This window comes from Mustela nivalis, assembly GCF_964662115.1.
Source record: "Mustela nivalis genome assembly, chromosome: 1".
Taxonomy (NCBI): Eukaryota; Metazoa; Chordata; class Mammalia; order Carnivora; family Mustelidae; genus Mustela; species Mustela nivalis.
The window spans coordinates 188,807,165-188,832,802 of NC_139020.1; the positions used below are offsets into that span (position 1 = coordinate 188,807,165).

General features: G+C 42.7%; 1 protein-coding gene and 1 long non-coding RNA gene across 15 annotated transcripts in view; one reads left to right on the forward strand and one right to left on the reverse strand.

Moving 5' to 3' along the window:
- FHIT (fragile histidine triad diadenosine triphosphatase) overlaps positions 1–25,638 on the forward strand; it is a 1,429,687-nt gene that overhangs the window by 1,388,047 nt on the left and 16,002 nt on the right. For all 11 annotated transcript variants that reach the window (XM_082727539.1, XM_082727542.1, XM_082727540.1 and 8 more), the window contains one exon: positions 16,149–16,258. In XM_082727539.1, coding sequence (XP_082583665.1) covers positions 16,149–16,250 — 102 coding nt within the window. In that variant the 3' untranslated portion in view covers positions 16,251–16,258. The remainder of the gene's footprint in view (positions 1–16,148; positions 16,259–25,638) is intronic.
- The window catches only part of LOC309863119, a 313,775-nt gene that overhangs the window by 11,301 nt on the left and 276,836 nt on the right, over positions 1–25,638 (reverse strand). For all 4 annotated transcript variants that reach the window (XR_014310890.1, XR_014310891.1, XR_014310892.1 and 1 more), the window contains one exon: positions 6,672–6,756. This is a non-coding gene — a long non-coding RNA (uncharacterized lncRNA). The remainder of the gene's footprint in view (positions 1–6,671; positions 6,757–25,638) is intronic.

Here is a 25,638-nt window from a genome sequence, read left to right on the forward strand (position 1 = left end):
CTATAAAGACACACGGTTACATTCTGAGGTACTGGGGGTTAGAAATTGAACATATCTTTGGGGAGAAAGGAGGACACAACTCGATCTGTAACACATGCCTACCACATAGGATCTGCAGATGATTAGATGAAATAATCTACAAAAAGGGTTTAACGTAGTGCCTGGCACTTAACAACCCCCAGTACATTGCTTATTATTCATAAAGGAATTTATCATGCCCTAATTTCTCACCTCCAAGTCTTGGAGGTTTTCAGTTTCTTCTGCCTCTCCTTTTTTCTCATTTTTCATCAACTAGAGGGCAAGTAAATGTAAAGGGAAAAGACAAAGCAGAGACCAGTTGAAACATGGAAGGTTCTGCCACTTGACTATCAGAACATTTTATACTTTAATATTTCCTCAGCCTGAGCTTAAATTAGTAATAAATAGATTTGTGTGTGTAAAAATACACAGGAACCTACTATTTCAGTCCAGTCTGCATTAATTATTTGAGAAGCTTGTCTTAAATAGCACAATTATTTTATTTGAGGGAAAACTCTGAAACCTAAATAGTTATCAGATGCCCATTAAAAAAAAAAAATCAAAACTAACTCTGTCTGAGAAAACACGTTATTGGAATCAAATAAGCTGGCGGCATAATCTGCAAATTCCGTGTGTACAGCTATGGTATCTGAAACATAATTATCAAGCTTAAGTTAATTAGACTAATGCTTAGAAAATCTGGCCTGGCAGCCTGTGGTAAGTAATTATATATACTGATTAAAAATGTAATATGCAGCAAGCAGAGGCAATGGAAACTCCATTTGACACAGCATGTGCACGTGTACAATTAGGAAGCCACGTAGAAGAATGCCCACAACGAGAAGGAACACAGTAGAAACCGAAAGCATCATGCCCAGTCTTCTTCAAGATGTTCCCCTCACCCGCTGGGAAATGGGTGGCTGTCACCACAGGGCTGGCCTAGGAAGGGGAGGTGGCCATAGGTACTCACTGACCACCCAGAGCATACTCCAGACCATAGTCTCTGCTCTGTGTTCTTTTCCATTTCTCTCAAGCTTCTCCTTCAAAGGATGATTAGGTGTCAGACAACAGAGGTCCTCTTCCTTGGTGATTTTCCAGGCTTTGAAATGAGGAAATTGTCATTCATTATGGGTCACACAGAAGGTAAGGATGCTGCTCTCTGTGCAGACAATAAACACACTTTTCGTTTGCCCTTCTGCTTGCTGTTTGGCTTTCTGTCACTATTTTTGAAAGAGGGAAGAAATGCCACTGGGGATCCATGTGCAAAGACTAAGGACCCTCAACATTTGGCTTTCTCCTCAGATTCATCCTAAGTTTACTGTTGCACAAAATGTTTGATTAAGAAAATGTGGTTAAATTTCAGATTGATGAGGGCTACCAAGAAATCTTTTTGGTTCTGTATCGTTCTTACAATGTATCTCTGTTCCTGCATTAGTTATTAGAACAATTGTTTGGGAAAACATAATCAAACCCTTCTCTGAGGACTGAGGGTGGCTATACCTGTGTCACCCTTCTGAGTATCTGTTATGGTTGGCTGGGCAGGAAGTATTTAGTGAACACCTACTGTGCACCCAGCTCTGGTTTTATAAGGTCTTCACTAAGGTGTTCGATTGAACCATGTGACATTCTTTTAAAGGTTACGGGAAGATTGAATATTGGCAATAGACATGGTTTTGCCCTCATAGGAGGTATAATCTAGTGGGTAAGGTATTTACAACACAGTTACATGTCCTCAGACGGAACACATCAAAGGACTGCCTGGGCCAGCTTTGAGGGAGGAAGGGGAAGAAATGTCTTCCTTATACAGAATAGTATGTGCAGAGGACTGGTGGTCAAACAAGGCAGCTTGTTGAAAGAGCCACTCTCGCTTAAACAGGGTAGGCACAGAGGCTGCAGAAGGTTGAGAGAGGGAGTGACATGGAGCTTGTCGAAGACCAGTTAACTCAGGACCAGAGCATTTGATAGCAATGGTTGGAAGACTGCCCTGGGCCATAATCTAGAATTTAATTTATACTTTTTAAGTAAGAGAGGCCCCAATATATCATCCTTCCACTGTGATGTTCTGCTTCAAAATCTAGATTCAAGTCACTTCTATTCGATTTCACTGAGGATCCTTTTTAGTAGAGAAACAGGCCAAGGCTTTCATCTAAGACTGCAGAAAAGACCCCCACAATTCACTTAATCTTCCTGGGCCTTTTTTTCCTTTTCTCTAAAATGGGGACAGCAGTATTATGCTTCTGCCTACCCCAAAGTGGATCCAATGAGATTCTGCTTGAAAAAGTGCTTTAATTTAGACACTTGACCTTAGTCCCCATTGTTGAGCAGACTCAGATACTGTTCTACGAGGGAGGGCCTGCAGCTTTAGGGAATGGCCCTGGAGACCCAGCCACCTGCGAGCCACAGGGTCTCATCTCTGATCTTAACTTCCTCACCTGAAAAAGGAGAAGACAGCACGAGGGCTGTTCAATAAGAGTTAAATGCAATTGTCTCTGTACCAATACTTGGTGTCTGGCACTTAGTGCATGTTCAGTAAAAATCCTTTAATAATAACAATATAATTATACTCTTACTGTTCTTGGGCTCCCTTCCTTTGATGTTTTCACGTCCCTAGAGCAGAAGTTCCCTGGCATTGGACCAAGAACATCTTTCCTTTGGCCAGGGGTCCATTTTCCCTGCAACAGTATTTGTTCCTTGTGATTTAGTTGCCATTTGGCTGGAGGATTAAGTCCAGAATCTGACTCCCTTTATAAGTTGAAGAGTCTTCTCTCTACCCAAGGCCCAAATAACTACTTGCAAAGTGAAAAAAACAGTCCATCAACAGGTCTTTTTGTTTGTTTTTTGTTTTTGTTTTGCTCCTGGAATGACAAATATTTGGTATTTTATAATTCTTTAATTTTGGCATCTGGTACATACAGTCTGAGTAACCCGATAGGGACACTCATAGATCTTGGACTGGTAACTTGGCTACGATGCTTCAATCAAATGTCAATGAACTAGACCGTTATTGCCAAAATCAAAAATTAAAGAGGGAGAGGAGCAAAACAGCTTAGAAATTAATGGCTTTTTTCAACATCTTGTCTGTGTTTCCTACCCAAATAGCAGTCAGCTCACTACTTCTTGCCCCCAACGTGGGAAACAGAAAGGGCAACGGGTTGTAACACCCGTCCAATGCAGTCCTGGTCTGAGAATCAGCACGAAGAAAAGGACTAAAAGAGATAATGAAACGTAGAAAGCCTGTGAAATTTATATTACCACTGCAGACATGTTTATTAAAACCCAGGCGAGTATTACTTTTGCTTCGGAAATAGGACATAAGAGGAAATTTATGGAGAGGAGAATGTTTGGATGACTATCTCGCAGACATAAAGCTCTTAAGGCAGAGCAGTTTTAATTAAGAACAGCATCCTGTGTGAAGTGTTACACCCAAAATAGATCCTAAGGGGTATTCAGTGAAGGGATACATCAATTTCAGACATCTGGAATCCAATTAATAACTTCAGTGCTCTTACATAGCAAATGCTACTATGCTGTAATTCTAACCGAGGTTCTCCAAATGGGAGCTGGATTTCCATAGGGAGGGAAATTGCAGTCATCCTATGGCATAAACTGCATGTTGCCCAAGGATGCCCAAGTTTGTTTTCATTCGTGGCCTCCGTTGATGAAGTTCTACTGAACAACTGGGTATCTGCAAGCCCATCACTCAGTACAAAAGCTACGATATTGATGCCCCACACCTAACCGCACAATGAGCCCACACCCCACCCTTCCCCCCCACAGTTACCCATCACCCTGAATCTCATGGTCTCATTGCTTCACTTCTTTTTACATAGTTTTAGGCATCTCTGTGCATTTTTTAAAAAGGATGTATTTTTAAGTTACTTTTTAACTTTATTTAAAAAAAAAACATCCTGCTGCATATTATCTTTTAGAAGTTATTGTTTCCTTCATTATATGTTAAGATTTGTCCATAGGGGCTAATTGTCTCTTTCGAACAATTTTTTGATCACTGTATAATGTTCCATTATGTGAATATATCACAGTTTATTCATCTACTTTCTGAAGAACGCTGGTCACCTCCAGTTTTTGGCTGTTTTAATTAGAGCTGCTTTGAACATTCTCAGACATGTGAGAAACTTTTCTCGCGAGTATATACCTGGGGATAGTACTGGCAGGTCACAGGCTGTTGTGAATGTCAGCTTTAGGAGATCAAGCCAAACCGTCTTCCGAAGAGGGTGTTGCAACAGTGCAGGTGCTCTCACCTGCACGGCCACGGGGATCCTGAGGGTCTCCAGGCCGTGGAATCACAAGATTTAGGTGTAGCTCAAATTCTTCAACATTTGAAAGTGGTATTTGTATGTGAACTTGATCTCGTGCTGTGTGACCTGAAGCTAAGACATAAAGCTGAAGCTGAGATATATGTGCAGAGGTTGGGGAAGGGAGAATCAGACTTAGGCTTCTTGGTACTGACCCTCGTCAGTCGGGGTCCTGTTGTCTCAGGGCAGGGTAAAATCTCAAGCCAGTGCGTGAGTACCCCTTGGATATTTGGACTGGAGAACTGTAAATATTGGCTTCAGACCCTGATTCTAGGAACAAGCATTTTTCAAATATTTGTTTCTGGGACTTTAAATAGATACCTGAAATTTTAAGAAGCTACTTTAAGGCATTTTGATCTTTTATCCTTTAAAAAGCAACCAGGCTCCTTTAAACCCCTGAGCAACACTGAGGTGAGATTAATTAAAAGATTAGGACTCTTAAAAGATTTTTATGGGTTTTTCATTCACAAACTTATAACTCCTAACAATGACATTTAAAATCAAGCCATATATAGATGTACATACATACATATATACACACACATATATACATGAGTCAAGCCTGAATTTTCATACAAAATTTATATAAATAGTGTATCAATAAATGTCAGTATAAATCCCAGGCTTGGTGCTTTCTATAGTACCTCTTGAGCATCTCAGTAATAAATAAATGAGAAGTTAGATGCACAGCAGGAAGCTGGAAAAGGTGAAGGTATCTCTTTTCTAGCCTGATGCTTCGAAATAATCCCAAGCCTGGCATTGCATTTTAAGTGTTCACTGTGGTGAAGCTGTTATGTGTGTATGTTTGCAGTTGGCTTACATCTGTTTTTTGTACTGATTTCTGGATTATGGTCACTTATAGGGTATATAAAATGAGCAGTTGAGCCTGTAACAAGGAAATCTCAGTTTCTTTCAAGTATTCTGCTTTTTTTTTTTTTTTTTTTTTTTTTAAGGCATTTGAAATCCTTTGTGACAAAGATCTGCTGTCACGCATGGTAAGCTTAGCGTTTCAGCAGCATCTAAGGCTTTACGTCTTCATTAAAGGAGGTTTTTAAATGAAATAAAGAAAGGCATTCGGGAAAGTTTGGCTCCTAATTTATTTGTGCAACTCACACCGCTAGGCTTTGAAGGGCACTGGCAGGGCTCCAGGAGAAGTGAATGGGCTTGTGAATAACAGAGGGCATGTTACTTTCAATGGGCATGTAGCAGCTTTGTGGGGTGTGGCTTCATAACCAGAGGCAGAATGATTACCTTCTGAAAAGAAGAAATTCATGACCAGTCAAGGGGAGTGGTGAGCACCCTTGGAATATAGATTTTATGTTCGTCATTTTTCATCTGCCAACATGGGGGTCCCGGTGCCAGGCACCAGGCCAGATGGCATTGGCGTAGCCCTTCTAGCTCTGCCAAACATACGGTGAACATTCAGAAAGCCACTTTCGAGGTCAGTCTGTGTCCTTGCTGCTCCAAGGTGGTAACTGCTTGTGCAAATAGCTTGCCGCTTGCTTGCTTTTCCATGGAAAATTCCCTATCAGGAGGTCTTGGTATTAATAACAGGTAGAGGCCCAATAAGCAGAACTCAAGCCACAATGTGGCCTTGTCCTATCTCAGAGGGAAAGCTGGGCCCAGCGAGTCCAGCTGGCCTCTCTACCTTCAGCTCACGGAGTCTGGACTTTGCACATCTTCACTTGATTAGTATTCTTCAGAGCCCAGCAAAAATAGGTGCCCAACCAGCATGATGTGATGGAATGAGCCAATCCTTCAGGTAGCACTTGTGCATCTAGTGCTAAAGGGAAGGGGACTAGCCCCTTTAGCCATTTCCTCTTTCTGCTCCTGTCACTGGTCCTGAGCCAGTGCACAGATTGCACACATACTGCTGTGCTTCCACTGGGTCTGAGTCCTTGCTGATCCTTCTCAAGCCTCCTTGTCACTTCAACAGAGCAGTCTATCCTGCCCACACTGTCTAATGTACTTCTGTTATTTCCCTGGGAGGGTAGTAACCGATTTGATTACTTCCTAATTATCTGCTTTTTCTCCTCAAATGTAAGCCTCTCGAGGGCACTAAACCTTGTCCAGCTTGCTCACCATCGCACAGGGTAATACCATGTCATAGACATATTACCATGATTTGTTGAGTAATTTAATGAGTTCTGCAGAGAAATGAGCTTCTAATGCTTGGGGTGGCGGGTGCTGGATTGTGCATCCCCCACTCCATAAACCTCTTTGGTTTCTCCCGATGGGCTTTATCTTGAGGGCTTAGGGGTTGCTCCCTGCGGCAGCGTGCTGAGCAGGACTCTGAGGCTGTGTCTATGGCGGTATGCTTCAGGCTGTGTGTCTGCTTACCTTCCTGCAGTATAGACGCTCCAGGCGGTCACCTCAAGGAGAGCTCTCTTGCCTGGGCTGGGCTTCTAAAGATTCTGCAAGGGACCTGTAGAAAAAGAAGCCATATTGTAGCAGGAGCAAACATAAAGCAAAACGTTCAGGAGATTCAAAAGAAAACAGAAACTGGCCCCTCGCCTTTTCTCTTTCCTCATTCTGAGTACGAAAGCTGACATCACTCTGGGAAGAAAGGAGAACACTCTCTGTCAAACACCAATATCCAAGACACGGTGGTGGGAAGGCTTGCGGAACATGGCTGGCCAAGGAAATTGCTTTTTTGTTGTTGTTGTTAGGAAATTGCTTTTTGAATAAATGTTTCCTTTTCCAAAGTTTTGTTTCATCATGAAACTCCCTTTCAGAAGGAGTTTCATTTCATTTCTCGGTGAGCGTGTTTCTAGAAACAGGAGGCCTGAGGAAATCAAACTGGTAGAAATCTCTAGTCCCTGTTGCTTCACCAATTTCCTACCCATTAAAAAGCCAGTAAAGCTCCAATACAATGGAGCCTGGGGTGAGAGGTCGGGGATTAGTGATTATTTACCGAAAACTTGCCTGAGATGCATTTGCCCCCCTCAGAAGAGGCTCCCCAGCCTGATCCTGGTTTGAAGGTAGATCTGTGCTTGCAACTTCAGTTTTCTTCTCTGGGCTGCTCTATCACCTGTGCTATGTTAACCATAGGAAAGTCACCAAGAATTTACAGAATGGATCCAAGAGTACACGAGGAGCCCACCAATCGTATTTCTGATCCAGACAACTACTGTTCCTCATTAGCCATGTGATGTTGATTGAGTGATTCAAGTGTCTAGGAGACTGATGTTTCATCCGGAAAATGGGAATGATGAACTTATATAGGTACTATGTTGGGAGGGAAAACACCCTTAACCAACGCTTCTTGAAAACATACTGGGCGTCAGACTCCTCACGGCTTAGTAAGGAGATGGTCAGGACGTTACTGTCATTTGGTGATTTCTATCACACACATGAGAACTGGACAGGAAGTTTTCTACCAAATTAACTATTGGTGAGGGCTTATTATAATGGAAATACCAAGAATTGTTGGTTGAGCCTACTAATTTCTCTGCTGAGTCCCGGTAATCACTATTGCCATCATGGGATTTGCAGCTGAAATTCCCAGCCCGACTGAGGCAGGATCACGCTCATTCCTTAGGATCATGAGGCTCACTGTGGTAAGCCCTCAGGAAGATTTCAGTTCTGCAGTGTCCTAAAAATAAGAAGTTGGGTTTGTATTTTACTCTGTCTATGCTAATGATTCTCCAGTGTAGTGACCCCCATATCAACACCCCCAGCAGCCCCTCAAGGCTCACTTCCTGAGCCCTGTTCCTCAACCACCCTGATGCCATGTTGTAAGAATGTTCTAATGGTGGCTGGCCAGGAGGCAGCACGGCAGATGCAGGAGGCCCTGTTTGGGGTCACCTTTCTCAAATGTATGTTTCAGGTTAGCCTTACCGATTTTGCCTCTGATAAGACAAGACTGCTCTTTTGTTTTCATTGAAATCAACCATATAAGACCAAGAGCAGAAGTCTCCCTTTGCTGAGCTGCTCCTAACAAGCTTCTGATGGCAAACGGCAAATTACAATGTCTAACCAATTACAGCCACTTCATGATCGCAGGCATGTGCTCCACCAAACCTGACTGCCCACCCTAGTTTGTACAGGTTTTATAGGGTGCCTGGGATACTCTGAAGACCATTCACAGTATAGTCTATTGAGTAATAGCTGGTCCAAATTGTGACGCTGGCAAAGTCTCATTTGCTGCTTTGGCAATCGGCTTGACAATGTGATACTTTAATGTATAATTGGATAAGCAATTGGGTTCTGTTATAGTACAGTGGTTTGGCATAATTACTTTCCAGTGCTGTGATTTTCTAGTTAATAAATACTTTTGGGGGTTACAAATTCTTAAACATCAACACTCTATACCCCTTGAAAGTAGGGTGCCATTAATTAATATAAGAGCTTATTTCAGCATTTTGGCCTCATTGGCAGCACTAAAAACAAAACAAAATAAAAACCAAAAAATCTCCTGCTTTAACTCATGCAAGTTAGGCTTAAGTCAAAGTGTGGGCAACTAATCAAATGATGAATGCTCTGTTGACTACCTGGATTTCTCTCCATCAGGGCAATAAATAGGGCTTTGGAAACTTCACAGTGAATAAGAGGAAACCAGATGTCACTGGGTTGCACTTAGAGATCTCACCATGTGGCCATCAGTCCAGGGTTCCAGCACAAATAGAGTAAGAAGGAAGGCAGTTAACATATTTTTGCACAAAGAAATATTGGAAGAACCTCAGGTTTCTAAGAAAACACAAGTGGCTGCCCAAGTTTGGCAGCACAGACTTGTTATTATTTTGCATCAAATGAAAGCAAGAGGGCATTCATTAGGACCCCAAGAAAGGCCTAAGTGGGTGACCATCTGCTCAATAACCAGCATGTAGAGAAAGGGTGTTTGGTGTTTGGGGGAGGAAATGTGTGCTCAGAGGATGCTGGCTGTGTGTGTGACAGAGTGAGAAAACATCCAGAATCATGAAATGTAACTCAAGTTGGCCTAAATGGTCCAAGAAGCCTTCTTGGGGAGTTTGGGGAGTGTGTGACTGAGGAGAGGCGCATACCGGGCCGGACAGGAAGGATTTTTATGCCGGTTCAGAGCAGAGTGGGCACGGGAGACAACTTCCATGTTGCTTTACAAAGGGCCCAGAAGGAACCTGTCAGAAAAAGGTCTGCCTGCTCCAGGCAAGCACTGAGCCCCCGTCTCTAATTCCAGATGTCGCCACCAAGTCACCACCACACTGGTGCATGGGGCACCTGCGCTCCCTCTGTCCCCACCACCACCTCCTCGACCACGTCCATGCCTGCCCAACTCCCATGGTTTCTGGTCCGGCTGCTGCAGGAGCCAGAAGCTCAAACTCCTTCTCCAGCAAGGCCACTCTACGAAAAACTGTTGGAAGCTTTTAACTCTCCTGCTTCCAACCCTTTAATGTCTTCTTTGCAGCAAAAATAAAATCCACATTTCTCAGCCATCCCTATGAGCTGCAAATGATCTACCATGTCCCTTACATTTCTAGTCACTCAACCAAGATTCCTTTTTCCTCAGTGCTCTGCACTTCTGCTCTGTGTGAAATACCCCTTCTCCCTCCTCCTTGCTTCAGGGACTTCTAGCCATTGTTCCCATCTCAGCTTAACCAGCACATTTCTGGGGAAGCCTTCCTCCCCAAAACCCTCCCCACCCTTCCTCTGTCTCTACAGATCTTAAGGCACGGGTCATTCTTCAGAGCTCTTAGAATATTAAATTATTTTGACTTTCAAGATCTGTTTAAAAAAAAAAAAATTCTGAAGCATTTTCCAGTTCAGCCCAATAGAAACAACCACATCCCCATTCTAGAAGGTCCACGTTTTAGCCTCACATTTTCAGTGACTTCCCTCCTCTCAGCTGAACCTCCGACCTCTGGACCATCTTTCAAGGTTAATGCCATGCTTAATGCTGTATTTCTGACACAGTTTTACTTAATCTATTTTTTTAAATCGACCCCTTACCTTAAATAAATTTACTTGAAAAGGAAACTTGAGATGACATCATAAATGGGAGAAAACCCTCAAAATAAATGTGATCTAAACAAAAGAATCTTATTAAATTCTAGCTAGAGTCTGGATGGTTCCCCTGTGTCTCTTAGAGGTCATGTTGGTCCCATGTTAAGGACATGCTAGCATGGAGGCTTTCTTTTTGATTAATCAAAAGGGTTGGAAGACAACTGAAAATGGAATAACTTTCAGAAGGATTCAAAACTATTTGTGGCTTTGAATCATAGACTAGAGGCCATCTTCGGGGCCACGGAGATATCTTCCCCATCTTTAAACCATGGGATGTTGAGGCTTCTCAACCTGGCAACTAAGGTTCAGTTCTCTTGACCCCTCTGATCGATGGTCAGGTATAGCCACATCAGGATTCTTTGGGAAAGAGGGATGCACGTAGTCGGCAAAGTTGAACATGATGTGTCTGCTGAAGCTGTTGTCATTGTCCGGAATAACCTTGTCCTTAAAATCCCACCACCTTCTTTTGAGCCCAGGTCAAACCCCAATTTTGTAAAGTCAACCCAGGACCCCCTCCTGGGTATTCTGAGAGCACCATGGCAGAAGTTCTTGCCCGGCCCAGTCCTTATACCAGACTGACTTGTATTAAATTACATATGTATAAATCCGGTCTGCCCTGTAAGGTGGTAAGACCCCAGAAGGCACAGATTTTTGGCTTCTTCATCTTTATAGTTAGTGTAAGACCCACAGCAGTGCCTGGGATATATCATGTGCTCAACAAATGCTTGTAGGCTAAGTTGAAAGTAGAGGCAAAGAATCAGATCTGAAAAAAAAATTATAGATTTACTTCCCTATTTCTTGATATTATTTCCCTTTCAAGACTTTATATAAACACCTGTCTGAACACAGCCATCAACCCATAAGAAATAGTTTAAGCTTTCTGCTCTTTATGTTGTTTTACAAAACTAATAACAATGAAATATATTAATGTACTTTACAACAACACCCAAGTTTATATGCAGCCACTTGCTTCTTTAAGAAGTGATATTAAATTGTTTCTCCCCCCATACCCTACCCACTGAAGACAATTTTGCATTTTACTACAGGTTAGTTCTGAGTTCTGAAAAACATTTAAATTATGGTGCATCATTCTTCCCACTGTATTCCATTACAGAGCTATAAAAAAAGTCAATAGCCAAGGCAGTTTGAGCATTACATCAGGGAATTAATCTTTACCCCACATACCTCCCGATAGCATGCTCAATGCCCGGGAAGGAGCAGAATGTCACCATTGATGCCTATCAGTACTTCAGTCAGAAATCCTGTTAACACTACCTTCCCCAAAACCATTTCAGGCAGATAAAGTGGAATGACTGCAGATACATTCTTTTAATCTCTTTTCACAGCTATATAGAAATAGAATGCTCTTCCAGGAGCCATCACAGACTTCACTCTGTTGAATGTGAATAAAGACTTTTTGGTTCAAATTTTTGCAAACTTTGTAACTTAGGTGAGCACTTTTCCTCCAAAGAACCAAGTGCCTGTGAAAACAATGTCATCTGTTCAACAATTTCCCTATTGCGTGGAGAGAAGGAGAGCGATGTGCTGGGGTGCTAAGCATTTTCATGGCCATTTAACTTATGTGATGTAATTATCAGGAGGAAAGACAGAGCACCGTGGTGTGTTGAATCCCAGACAGTCACCTGGAAGGAGCACTGTTCTTTGATGTACTACGGACAGAGAAAAACACTGCCAATTAAATGATGACACACCATTGATTGTAGAACACACTTTGATTTCAGAGATGTGAAAATGTGAAAAAGTGCGTGCCTGAGAACCAAAGAGCTATGAGATTTAAAGGGAGCTGGAGATTTACTCTTCGTTTCTTGCAATAATAAGCCTAAGAGAGCACCCAATGCTCGCCTTGAGTTTGTTTGTCCTTCAGATAGCTTGCATCTTTTCCAGGATTCACAGCTTGGCAGGTTGAGGAACAACCTAAAAGTGAGCCAAGTACTTCCTGTGGTCTTTTTCAAAGGGGTCTTCTGGACCGAGTTACCAGATAAAATACAGGAAGAAGTCTAGTTAAGTCTGAATTTCAGATAAACAAATAATACTTACTAGTAAGAGTATGTCCCAAATACTGGATGAGATATACAGGACACTCATTTCATTTTAGTATTTTTGTTCGCTGACTCTGGGGGCCTGTCCCCAAGGAAATTTGACTTCATTTGACCATCACCACATGCTTTTTATTCTAGGACCATGGCCTTTACTAATGGAGGAGCCTCCATTAATACCTTATCCATTCCTTATGACAACCCTGAGAGTTAGGGATTATTCTAAGTCATTTTACATCAGAAGGACCTAAATCTCCTCCTCAGGTTTAAATGTGTCAGTAGGTTCTTTGGTATGGGCCTGAATTTTGACCATAGCTCTTAATCCTTTTATAGGATATTTAAGGTCAAAAAGACACATATCACTGGGGAACCATGAAGATAGGAAAAGCACTTTTGCTCCTGGCCATAAGGTCTCTGCCTTGGTCAGTCATCACTGTCATGGGACAGCGTACATAGCCTAAGAATAGCTGATTGTTATTGCTGTGACTATTACTATGTGCCCAGCACATCACTGCTCACAACTCTTACTGCTCCCTTTTACAGATCGTAAAACTGAGGCACAAAGAGGTTAAGGAGCTTGCCCCTCTCATTGTCAATGTCTGGGCCTAACCTCATCTTCTTGGAGAGAAGTTGCTGGATGTTCCTTAGAACCCCTGTCACTCTTTATTATAATACTCTGTTTCTTTTTCAAACTCAGCTGACTCTCAAAAGCCTTTCAGACTGGGCCGTGCCTTCCCAGCAGCAGCCCTCCCACTTGGAAATGCCCCTCTCATTGATAATTAACCATTTGGTGTCTATTCTCCCTATCTGGGGGCCCCCTGAAGACAGTAACAAGGTCTGCTTCAGTGTTCTAATGCCAAGGCCAGCCCCTAGCATTGCAGACACAGAATAAATACTGTATGCATGAAGAAGTAGTCACTGCCTTTCCCTGTGGGCAGCCTAAATTAATCTGGAGGGTTCATCTGAATTGAACCCCCCCCCTCCACCCCCGGCATTAAAGCTTCCTCAAGGCATTTAGTACCTTCTGGATGAACAGCCATTGGAGGTCATTAGAGTTGATCTCTGCTGCTCTGCAACGCTTGTACCGTCCAGGTTCTTGGTTTGCCTCAGGGAGATAGAAATTCACTCCAAACTACAGCATGTTTAATTTCCAGGTCCCCTGGGTGGCTTTTCTGAGGCACAAGTCTTATTCACCAGGATCTTTCCTGGGCTCCCTATTTCTGCTGAGACTGAAAATTTACTCAAAGTCTCCTGAACCAGATCAGCATCCTAGTGTTGCTGGGACAAGCCCCGTGGCCCAGATACTCTTTGACAGAATGAGAAAGAAGCGAAACAGTTCTGGAGCAGGGTTTCCAAGGAAAGCCTCTACTCTGTGGACAGGACAAAAAGCACTGGGCTTGAAGGCAGATGTATTATTTCTCAGGTACACGGATTCTGTCTGTCCACATACACGTTTCTCCCAAGGGTGGGCTTCTCAACGTTAAGTGCACCTTAGAATGAGCTGAGAAGTTTGGAAAAAAAAAAAAAAAAAAAAGTCCCCAAACTCGGGCCGTATCCAGACAAATTAAAGCAGATCCCCTGTGTGCACCTGGGCAATAGCCATTTCTTGAGTTCGTCAGGGGATGCCAGCGGGCAGCTAACACTGAACACGGCTGTCCTAAAGAAAGCCCCACGCTTCCATCTGGGAGTTTTCGGAGGGAAACCTCTAAGTTTTAAAAGCCACATACCACAGAGCTTTGCAAATATGATTAGTTTTTGTTTTATTTATTCCCTACCTCGCATAAACAACTTGGAAGTGTCGGCACAACGTTGCCATCTGTAAGGCATATGACAAAAACAGACGGTCGCCTAATAACCAGGGAGGCATTAGCGCTCACAGGCTCTAAATTATTTGGATTCATCTGGTATGATCTGTGGTGATGAAGCCACTTAATGTTTGATTTCTGGGTCTTTTCGATGGCAGCACCACAAGTGGGGAGGCCATATTTTCCAGGCTGTATATATTGTTCTTTGTCATCCTATTGGATTGTTACAAGAGGGATTTATAACAGACCTAAAGCTAGTATCAAAATGAAAATTAGTTCTCGAGTAGAAAAATAGCAATCCCGTGTGCCTCGCCCGTAGCAATTGCGTCATATCTGCCTCCGCAAGAAAGGAAATGACTTCTTAATGTGGTTTTCTTCCACTAAGGAGAATTAAATCTATATGGCAAAATGTAAAACTAGAGTGCTGGCAGCCATATTCTGAACAGAAGATCCATGACCCTCATCAACATACTTGTGGCCCAGTCATATGCTAATGAACTTCATTTAGGCTCAAACTTACCCCAAGTGGAAATACAGCTCAGCTGGAGAGCTGGGCTATCATACCTTCACTGTTTTGCCTTGTGCAGCAAAGTTTGTTCTGAACTACGGGGGAAATTTCCCTATCTGCTGCAAGGGGCCACATGGTTCAGGGTGGGGGAGAGTGGGTATGGGGTATCTCTGCATTAGATTTACAGTGATTTGGGCCTGAGACAGGAAATTCCATTATGGCAGTGGAGAGACTTTTTGCTGAGGCAGCAAGATACTTTTCAAAGGATCTGCCTTTTGTGGGGGTATGCACCTGGCAGGCGGAGCTGGCCACTCTTCCGTGGCCTGGCAGTTCCTCTGGGATAGAGAAAATGGCAAAAAATTATTGTGAACAACTCTGTCGCTGCCTAGCTGGGTGAGAAGTTCAACAAGCGAAGGAACTTCCCCGGATCTCCATTTCTTCCTTGGCAGGATAGAGCTAAGTAGTCCCTGCCTTATGTATAGATGATGGTACAGATTAAATGAAATGATACACATCAAAGAAACTACCCGTTCATATCATAAATACCAGCCATCATTGTGCTGTTAAATCATTTACCTCAATCTCTTCAAATGACTTACAAAATACTACACCGTGCATCCGAGGAATTTATACCTTTAGCATTTTACAACGGATAAAGCCCCACACAGGAATAACAAATCTAGTTAATAAAACTCAATTGCAATAGGAGATGAAGGGGAGAAATTGAGCTCTTCCAATGAAAAGTTCTGAGAACATTTTCTCTCTGATAGAATTGAAATTTTATTTACTTTCTCTGTAAATCTGAGACATATACAAGGCGTCTTAAAAAATAAATGCGGGTGTTTGAAGAGGATTTTAAAATCATTTAATTGAGTTAGATCAATTGTTAATTTTTTGATATTTTCTTCCTATTTTTTTTTTTTTTAAACTCTTTGCCTCCTTAAGGCTCTTTTAATGAATATGCTCTTATTTCTCACTCAGTACTCGTGGCTCCTGTAATATTATTATGATTTGCTTGGGCTATTTTGGTTCACTGAACAAAATGTCTATCTAGTAGGTAAACTGCAGGCCAGCTTAGGGGAATGGTCATGGGGAGGGGGCCAACTCCTTGCCTTCAGTGTCGGTGAGTAAAATAAATGAGCGATGCCAGCTGAGCGTAAGACTAGAGAGTGGTGGGGGTTCTGGAACATGGGAGGGTGCTCCCCTCTGTGACCCCCACTCGCCACCTCTGCAGATAAGAGAAGGCATGGAAGGGACCCCAGGCTAGCCTAATCTGGTTATTTGATCACAAAAGCTGGAAATGAGGATTCTTACACGACACTTGCCTATTTTCAAATGTGGGCAACTAATGCAATAAAAAGATACACAACCTTCCAGCCTCTGATTTGCAAATTGTGTTCAGCCGACAACACTTGTTCTGAGTTCCCAAGGACCCATTCATGAGCTGATTCCATTGTTTCCTCCAAAGCTCCAGAAACATGACAAGGAAGAGGAGGACGCCCCAACCTTGTGGAGGTCCGAGGAGGAAATGGCAGCAGAAGCCGCAACCCTGCGGGCCTACTTTCAGTGACTGTGCAGGTAAACACTGGCATTTCATCACTCACACCCTCCGTGGGGCCCCAGAAGGAGGCTCCCTGCCCAGGATGGGTACAGACAAGCAGGCGCAGGGGGGTTCAAAGACATGAAAGCCAGAGTGGAGAAAACCCTGACCCTCAAGGCACGGATTCCTACCTCTGGGTTTCCTTTGCCTCCCTGCCTGCATGCCACCTTCTATGGGGGACTCTCCTGTCTGCTGCCTTCCTTCCAGTCTACCTCCAGTCACTGTCCTGCTCTTCTCCAAACCAACCTCACCAAGCAGGCCAAAAGAGTTTGCGAACCTGATCATTTAAAAAGCCCAAACCCGGGGCACCTGGGTGGCTCAGTGGGTTAAGCCTCTGCCTTCGGCTCTGGCCATGATCCCGGGGTCCTGGGATCGAGCCCCGAGTCAGGTTCTCTGCTCAGCAGGGAGCCTGCTTCCTCCCCTCTCTCTCTCTCTCTCTGCGCCTGCCTCTCTGCCTACTTGTGGTCTCTCTCTATCAAATAAATAAATAAAAATATTTTAAAAAAATAAAAATTAAAAAAAAAAAAAAAAAAGCCCAAACCCTTCAAGAGCTCACATCTCAGACTCCCTCCTTAGGCTTCACAGTGCTGTAAGCCAGCTCACAACCTCCTGACCAGAACTTTCTTCCACTTGGATCTCTTGTTCTCAGCTAAATGGTCTTTTTTTTTTTTTTTTTTTTTTTTTAAGATTTATTTACTTTAGAGAAGAGAGGGGAGGGGCAGAGAGAATCTCAAGCAACTGAGCCTGACACAAGGCGCGATCTCACCACCCTGGGATTGTGACCTGAGCCAAAATCAAGAGTTAGATGCTCAACAGACTGAGCCACCCAGACACCCTGGTTTTATGTTCCCCTTTAGTTTTGGCTGCTGGGAAGCTCAAGGTCACAGGGAAAGATCAGACATGATAGAATTATTTCTTTGCATTACTGAATGTTTAACTGTTGGGAGATCACAGATTTAAGATTCTGGTAGAAGGCGAGAGCCAGGCTCCTTCTTCAAAATATGTATATACACCAAATTTTTATGCGTTGTCCAGGGCCTCATGGATCTTCTGAAATATACTAATAAATGGGGTTGCCACGAAATATAGGGGCATCCCTAGGCTAAAAAGTACCATGTAGCCTGCATTTTATCTGGCAGCCCTGTTAATAAACCTCCTTCCATGGACCTTGGATAAAGCACTTTTCCCCTGAATAGTTTCTTTTTGAAATAGGCTGCTTCATGCAGTCTTGTGTTTACATTATAAGCTGCTAAAGTAGATCAGACACAAATTAAAAACACAATTGGTGAATATTGGTAGCAATTGAATTATATAAAATTGTATCCACTACTTAGTGATCAGGATTTTTAGGTAGGAAACACCTTCATAGTATTCTGTTTTCACTTTGAAATAGACGTCTTTTTTAGACAGTTTTTAATATACATGCATTTCTTGGGCATTTTCTCCCCACCCTCCTTTTTAAAGTATTCTAGTTACTTAAAGACCCACTATCATGGGCCTTTCACCCATTATTGTTTAAGGATGTCATAGCATCCAGGCACTTGCATTCTAGAATGCTTATTTCGCTGGAGAATGAAATCGGCGGATGTCATTGATTTGTCAGTTCTGTATCCAGTTGCCTGAAGGGCTGCAGTGTAGTGCTAGCAGAAGCTGTCTTTGATCATTTATTCTGAACCTTTTTCACTGTTCACCTTCTCATTTCTTCCTTACTCCCTCCCTCCTTACTTGCTCTGGATCAAGCTAGTCTGCCTAAGAACAAAGACCCATAGGCATAGCCTCAGACCCCTTTCTATTCCTCTCACGAAAGCCTGGTGTTTCATATTGGAATGTCCCATTCAAATGGAATCACTGTTCTTCAGACTCAACTTACAAGGCTCCTTGGCCCCCTCCCCTCCTGGGTTTCTTACATAATGGGTACTTTCAGATAGAGGCGAGAAAGCTCTAGGCTTTTCCCGAGGCTTGCTGAAATACAGGATTCTGCATTAGGATGCATTTTCTAGATGTTTTAAGAGGATTTAAACTTAGTACCCAAGTTTCCTGTATGCTTTGCTTTCTCAGTTTTTGCTTCTGTCCTGCCTTGAGGCCCCAAATCTCCTGTCTTCCAGGTGAATCAACCTGCCTTGTAAATCTTGCCAGAAAGACAGTCATCCTAACTTTCTGTACAAACTGTTGCCATCGTGCCTGTGGGTTTTTAGACTATTAACATTAAGACCTGTTTTTACAGGTCTTTGGTTATAGACCAAATGAATCACCGTCAATGTTCTCAGCAATCAGATGTGGGAATGGAGAAAAGGAGGGATGACGTGGGTTGCCAGATCGCACAGCTAGTACCTCGGAGGCTAGGGACTTAAACACAGGGCTCTAGGATTTCACCAAGACCATCCTCATTTCCTGTAGGATAAAGGGACTACTGTAGGGATGCCTGGGTAGTACAGTCAGTTAAGTGTCTGAACCTTGGTTTCGGCTCAGGTGCTTATCTCAGGTCAGCCCTGTGTGAGGCTCTGTGCTCAGGGAGGAGTTTGTTCGGGACTCTCTGTCCCTCTCTCTCAGCCCCTTTCCCTGCCCCTCTCTAAAAATCAGTCAATAAATCTTTAAAGGGGACTATATATACTTCCCTTTAGAGACAAAGGGGAAAAGGGACATTCATTCCTGGAAACATGATCATTACGTTGGTCCTCCTGGTTTTTTGACAATTCTCTCTCCTTCCTTTTCAAAATTCATCCACACAAAATATTTATACAGTGTTAGGGGTTTACAGGACTTCTAAAATTTCATCAAATAAATACAGCTGTCCTGGGGCGCCTGGGTGGCTCAGTCAGTTAAGCACCTGCCTTTGGCTCAGGTCATGATCCCAGAGTCCTGGGATTGGACCCCACATCAGGCTCCCTGCACAGTGAGAACCTGCTTCTCCCTCTGCCCCTAACTTCACTTGTGTTCTCTCTCTCTCTCTAATAAATAAAATCTAAGTAAATAAATATAGGGCCATCATACAATATTTGAATATACCTAGACCTGAAGAATTATTCATTGTTTATTTAAATTTCAGATAAACTTGGTCTCTCCAGTGTCTCCCCATTTACACCCTCAGCAGCGAGTCAGTCTCAGGCAGAGGCAGTGTCGAGCTGCCGCTGTCGCTCACTCAGCAGGACTGTATGATTTGCAGCGTACGCGAGGACAGAGATGCTAGGCTGCAGCACCAGACTCCGTAACAGGAGCCGGCATTACCGAATTGAGAAGACACGGGTTCTCCGACCCCATCTTGCAGAGGATGGGAAAACCAGCACTCAGTGATGCTAAGTGTTATTTGGAGGCAAATAGTTGCAATGGACAGAGCAGAGACAGAACCCAGTTACCCCCCAAAGACTATTCTCTTAGTGTCTGTACAGCCCGTCTTGGTTGAAAGAGCTCCACTGCCCAGCCAGCTCTGCCTCTCTCTCCCAACTGCCCTCGCGCCCTTTGAATGTTCTCTTTGGCCTCTTCATCTGCTCTGGTTGCCTGCCTGATTCCACCTTGAAGCACTTTCCCCTCTCTTCCCTGCTGCACTTCCCCTGCCAGCCAGGTTCATGCCACCTACTCCTGCATCCGGCTCCCCAGCCGCACCACAGCGGGGCAGCGGGAACCCAAACGGGGCTGAATTTGCACCAATTGACTTTGCCCTCCTTGTAAGTTGTTCCAAGACCAGCCTAATGCCTCCCTCGGCTGCCTGTCCTCTTTATTACATCCTGTGACCATGTGCCCAAGTAATATGACCTTGGGCAAATACAGTGTTTCCCAAATCCTCTGGTTCCCATCTCCTCAGGCTTTTTTTTTTTTTTTTTTTTTTTTTAATCTTTGTTTCCCACCAGGGTATTCTGTGCTCCTTATTCACCTGATTCACTTTTAAACTTCATACCCTAACCTCAATGAAAAATGAGTATTACTTGTATTAGAAGTCAAGCATACAAACGAAGACAAAATGAAAAACAACGCTGATGAATTCCAGCGTGGTGTCGTCGCTTGCCTACACCAGCTGGGGCTGAGATTCATTCTCTCTTTGTTAAAAAGAGAGGCTAGCCACCGTTACAGAGGCATTCGAGTCCTGCACCAGACTGAGACTCTCTATGTGACCTATTTAAAAGTATTGAAAGTAAATTAATCAAGGTTTAATGAAGGTCATCTAAAATTATCTTAAACAAATGATTCTCATCTTTGGAAAACAGCAGTGGCCATCAGAATTCAAACCCAGGGGCGCCTGGGTGGCTCAGTGGGTTAAGCCGCTGCCTTCGGCTCAGGTCATGATCCCAGGGTCCTGGGATTGAGCCCCGCATTGGGCTCTCTGCTCAGCAGGGAGCCTGCTTCCCTTCCTCTCTCTCTGACTGTCTCTCCGTGTACTTGTGATTTCTCTCTGTCAAATAAATAAATAAAATCTTTAAAAAAAAAAAAAAAAAAGAATTCAAACCCAGAGCAAGCAGGCTCCTGGCCTGTGGCTACCCCCTAAGCCTCTTACCAGGAATGTGGAGAAGATAAGTCACCCAAGGGAACCACAGTTGGCTTCCCCAGGGGTAAGAGGCCAGTCTCGTGTATCTGGCTAGAGGACACCAGGCAGAAAGCCCCACCTTAGGTCCCTCATCTAGACTGATTGGATTGGTTTGAAATCACTGCTTCCCCTGGGAGGTCAACTCACAGGGCTTGGCCTCAACACTGTGCCATTAGCCTACCTTAAAAACCAGTGTGTTAAAGAATGTGGAAACCTATACCCAGAGACGCCCAATATGGGAAATGGCCTATAATAGACAAAAAACCCTGCTCTCTGCTGAATGTTCAGTGTGGAAATACCTAGCAACCTGTCAGTAAGCAGAAACTGCTGTTCTGTATCTTCTTCATGTATAAATCCACATTAATCCTCAGCATAGGACTGCCAGAGGACCACAGAGATAAACATCCCAAACCTATGCACTGTTTTCTCAGCCTCTTGAAGCCACCAGGGCATCAACACCTGCTTAGTTGTATAGAATTCTCTTGATCTTCCCACGTAACCCTGCGGGATGTTTTGGTACTCTACTTCCTGTATCCTTTCTTGGGTAGAACATGACTTTGGATTGCAGTTTCTTAAGCAATAGTGAAAAACAGGCATTGCCTTCGCCAGGCAAAGGCAGAGCCACAGTCTAAGGGTTGTTGAATGATGCTCCCTCCACTGCACAGACCCCTGATGAGGTGGAAATCCTTTGGTTCCAGGAATTCAACATCTGCCTTCTGCTTCGGTGAATTTATGCCTTGACTCTACACAAGCTGGGCTGAGCTCTAGAAAGCAGTTTTGCGATGGCTCTTTTAGTCTCTGCTCTGAATCCCATCAGAAGACACTGCATCTGTATCCCTTATGTGAGCATCTTTCCTGAAGCATAGTAATTCTTCGTGTGCGTATTTAACACTTGGGGTTGCTGCCTCCACACACCCATGTTGAGTTTCCTACTTAATTTTAAACCAATGACTTGTGTCCTAGTGAGGGGAGGTTTTACTACCTCCCTGTCCCCTCTCCTGCTCCCTGGTAGAATGGAGTGGGCTAAGTTGTTTGTAAAGTATGCAAGCATGGCCTGTAACTCGGATAGAAAGTCAGAGTGGGGCAGGTTTCCACACCCTGTTGTGTCAGCAGAGCTCATCTGTAATTCATCAAACTCCCCTCTGTGCATGCCTTTATTTTATAGATAATTGGTTGCCTCTCATTTACTCATAATAGAGCCCGTGCAATTTCAAAGCAACTGAGTCAGCCCAAAACAGCATTATTAGTAGTTACAGAGATACTGTCGAGGCAGAATTTTGACACCGGCATTTTTGAAAAATCACCATAATTCCAGCCACTGGACCACACTTATATCATAATCATGGACAGTCGAGGTAGATGTGAAAGGACAGCTTTGCTTATTTAGCACATGTTCTGGTCACTGAATTGTACCTCTTAAAACACCCCACCTGCTTGGAAAAACTCTCCTCCTTCACAGAAAGGGTCTTCTCTCAGCAGAGCAGCCTCTGATGAGAAAGGCTGAGGGAGAAGATTATAGTATTCTCATGTTTTCTCAGGGGAAAGGAGGGTTTTAACTTCAGCTCCTTGGGCAGTTCAATCCTAAACCCACCAGGCGATCCCATGCAGAGGTATCCTCAGTACCAAGGAAAGTGTTTGCTAGCACTCATCACCAAACTGATATAATAAAAACTTTTCTTTAGCATGGAAGTACAAGAGAAGATTCTTTTGCCTAATGACGCTTTAGTCTTTAATATATTCAAAGCTCTTAAAAAAAAAATCCATCAGTTTAAACACAGCTGGAAAAGAGATTTTAGTTTGCTTTTCCCTTTCTCTGAAGTTCATGTTTCTAAGGCACGGTGCTGCCTCTCCTTTTATTCTGTGTAGAATATTCTGTCTACCTTTATAGAACCAGATTTCTGTAGTGAGGAATTAGACTCTATTTATTAGATTAATATGTTAATAAATCAAGTCCCTATGATCTAAATTGGGAACAAGAAACCATAGAATTATGTCAGCTTTAGAAATAATCAAATCTAATGTCCTATTAAATGATTTATTTTACCACGACCCAAAAGGATGACTGTCTAGTTATACTTGAAAAACTTCCCTTTATAAAAATTTAGAGCTGAAGTTAGGTCTTAGTTTATTTTTAAAAATATTTTACCAAGCTCTAACTTTCTCTATATATATCCAGTAGTTGAGGCAAAGGATTTCCATAGGTCACTGATGACTAAACAATCTACAGAATCCTATTGAGATTTACTTCAAGTGACAGGAAAAATGACTAGTGTGTTAACCCGTATGAAACTCTGACTGACGTGAAACCTCAGCACAGAGTTCTTTTCAGAAAAGAGTAATCCAAGTGCCAAAAATAACTTTCAGTTGCATCTTGTAAAATGATGATGCAAAAAGTCTATCATCATTTCCATCCTTGGGATCCTAATCCCCATCTCATCCCCAGAAATGGATATCATACATCAATCTTCACAATCTTGCAGAAACTTTTCCAAGATTTTTCCCCACTCCCAAGACTTTTAGCCATCTCTCTACTTGCTTCTCTTCACTCTGTGTGGTGTTCTCTTTTCTCATTTTATCCTTGTCTCTTCCAGAAAGGAATATAGAATACGGGAAAAAGACTCTTTTTTAGAGGTTGGTGGAGGATAATATGAAGGAAAGAATAAAATTCATATTAGTAATATTTGACCTATCATTTTGAAATAACATTTGTATAATTCACTCTATTCATTCTATGCCCAACATGTCCCTAAGCCACTTCCTACATAAGCAATCCTCCATTGTTTTGAAATTCCAGGGGTGTCAATCAAGTTGGGTGCTCAACCAATCAGGACACACTAGAAAAAGCAGTTCTAAACTGTACTCCTTTTGGTGTTAATATTTTTCCGGTGATCCAAAAGACACTGCACTATGGTCTGCTCCTTCTAATTTATCATGAGTGGTGAGCAATGGAAACTGTGTCTTGTTTATTAAAGTAAAATCCAAAAAAAAATGGAGGAAAGAGGGGAGAGGATCCAAAGAAAGAACATTCGGAGAATTGAAATATCTCACTGGGGCCACTTGTCTCAGTGGTGTTAGTGAAATTAGATCTCCAGCTCAATTCTATGTCATGTGCCCCTCTTCTTCCTCTTCCCTCCTTTAAGGGTACATGAGGTAGAACACACTCTTTGGAGAGGATAGGAGCCATGCAGAGGCAGGGAAAGAGAGCGCTGGGAAGGCACCTTGGGAACTCATCTTTACTTTTTTGTGGCCAGCTCATTTAGGAGCTGGATACCTGCCACCCATTCCATGCCCTTCCCAGACCCCAATTCACTGACCTCACTATTTTGGCTCACTATTACCACTTTGCAACCATGTCACAGGGCAAATTTGGTTTCCCCTACTAGAGCCTCATGTAAAGAATCCGGAATGAAGAGAATGTCAGGTGGCAGATAATACCTCTTCTAAAGAAAATGACTGTCTGGAGTTTTAAACAGAACTTTCTAGAATGTGCTTTGAAAAGAAAGGACTGGTAAGGTAAACTTCATGGTTCTGTAAAAATTATGCCCAACCCTACCCAACTAAAAAAGAAAAAAATATATATATTTTTAATCACTTGTCCTAAGTACAAGGCATATTCATCACCAAATCAAAGGATTAAAAGATCATTTTCAGACTCCTAAGAATAATGTCTGGATTGTCTGCCACTTTGTTTTTTACTCTCAGTGGAAAAGTCTTAAATAATTTAAGCAAACTCCCTATGAACACTCTCACGAAATTTACTCTGTGGACTTGGACACATCACTCTTTTGTGCCTCATTTTTCCTCTCTGAATTACTATGGTGGAAAACATTTTAATTATATCCTCAGGTTTTTATGAGAATAACACAGAGTAACAGCTAGGAAATAACACTACCAAACCAGCTCTAAATTGTGCTCCTTCTAGATTTAATACTTCTCTGAGGATACAAAAGACATTTCAGTATGTTCTACTACCTCCAATTTATCATGAATGGTGAGCAATGGAGACTATGAATGTCCATTAGTTGTGCCAATACATAGATTCATAATTTTCCTTATAATTTCCATTATATTTTAAAGATGATAAATTATGGAAATGTTCAGGTTAGGGTAAATTAGTTTAAATAATAATTAAAGAATAAAACCTGTAGGGCAGGATATTTTCAGACCACCAAAAGAGAAAAGAAAAAGAATGACTTCTGCTTCTATTACTAACAGACCAAATAATTCGAATTAAATATCCCACTGTGTTCAACTAGGAAGAATTTTACAGAATACACACAAACATCAGCTAGAGGTAACAAGGCAGTAAGGGACTATAAGGTCGAGATCCAAAAGCAGCCAGAAATCCAGAGAGAGGAGCCCACCTTTTATGGCTGCTTCTCTGCTGAGGGCATCTATGTCTTGAAGAGGCAGATGGGACTAAAAATAATAAAAGCTGGGTTTCCACTGGCAGAGTACTTTCTAAATCTCCATACCTGGGTGGGAATGCAAAAATCTGGGGAAGTGGTATCCTTGGAAAAAGAATGACCCAGATAGCAGTCTGGCCTGCTACCAGCTACACAGCCCAATTTCAAATCATGTGGGCAATTGAGAAAATTTCACTTTTGGAAATGTAAGATCCCAAATTGATAGTCATATTAGATGCCTGGCAGAACCAAAGAGGGAAAAAAGTCATCCCTGGGGAGAAAAAAAAATACCATACCCAAGATCTTAAATCATTCCTACAAATTATTTTCTTCAAATACCCAACACATGAATGTGTGCATATATATACCCAATAGCATATGCAGAGAAAGTCAATACAAATAAGATTAGAATCACAGGATACCTCAATGATAAGAC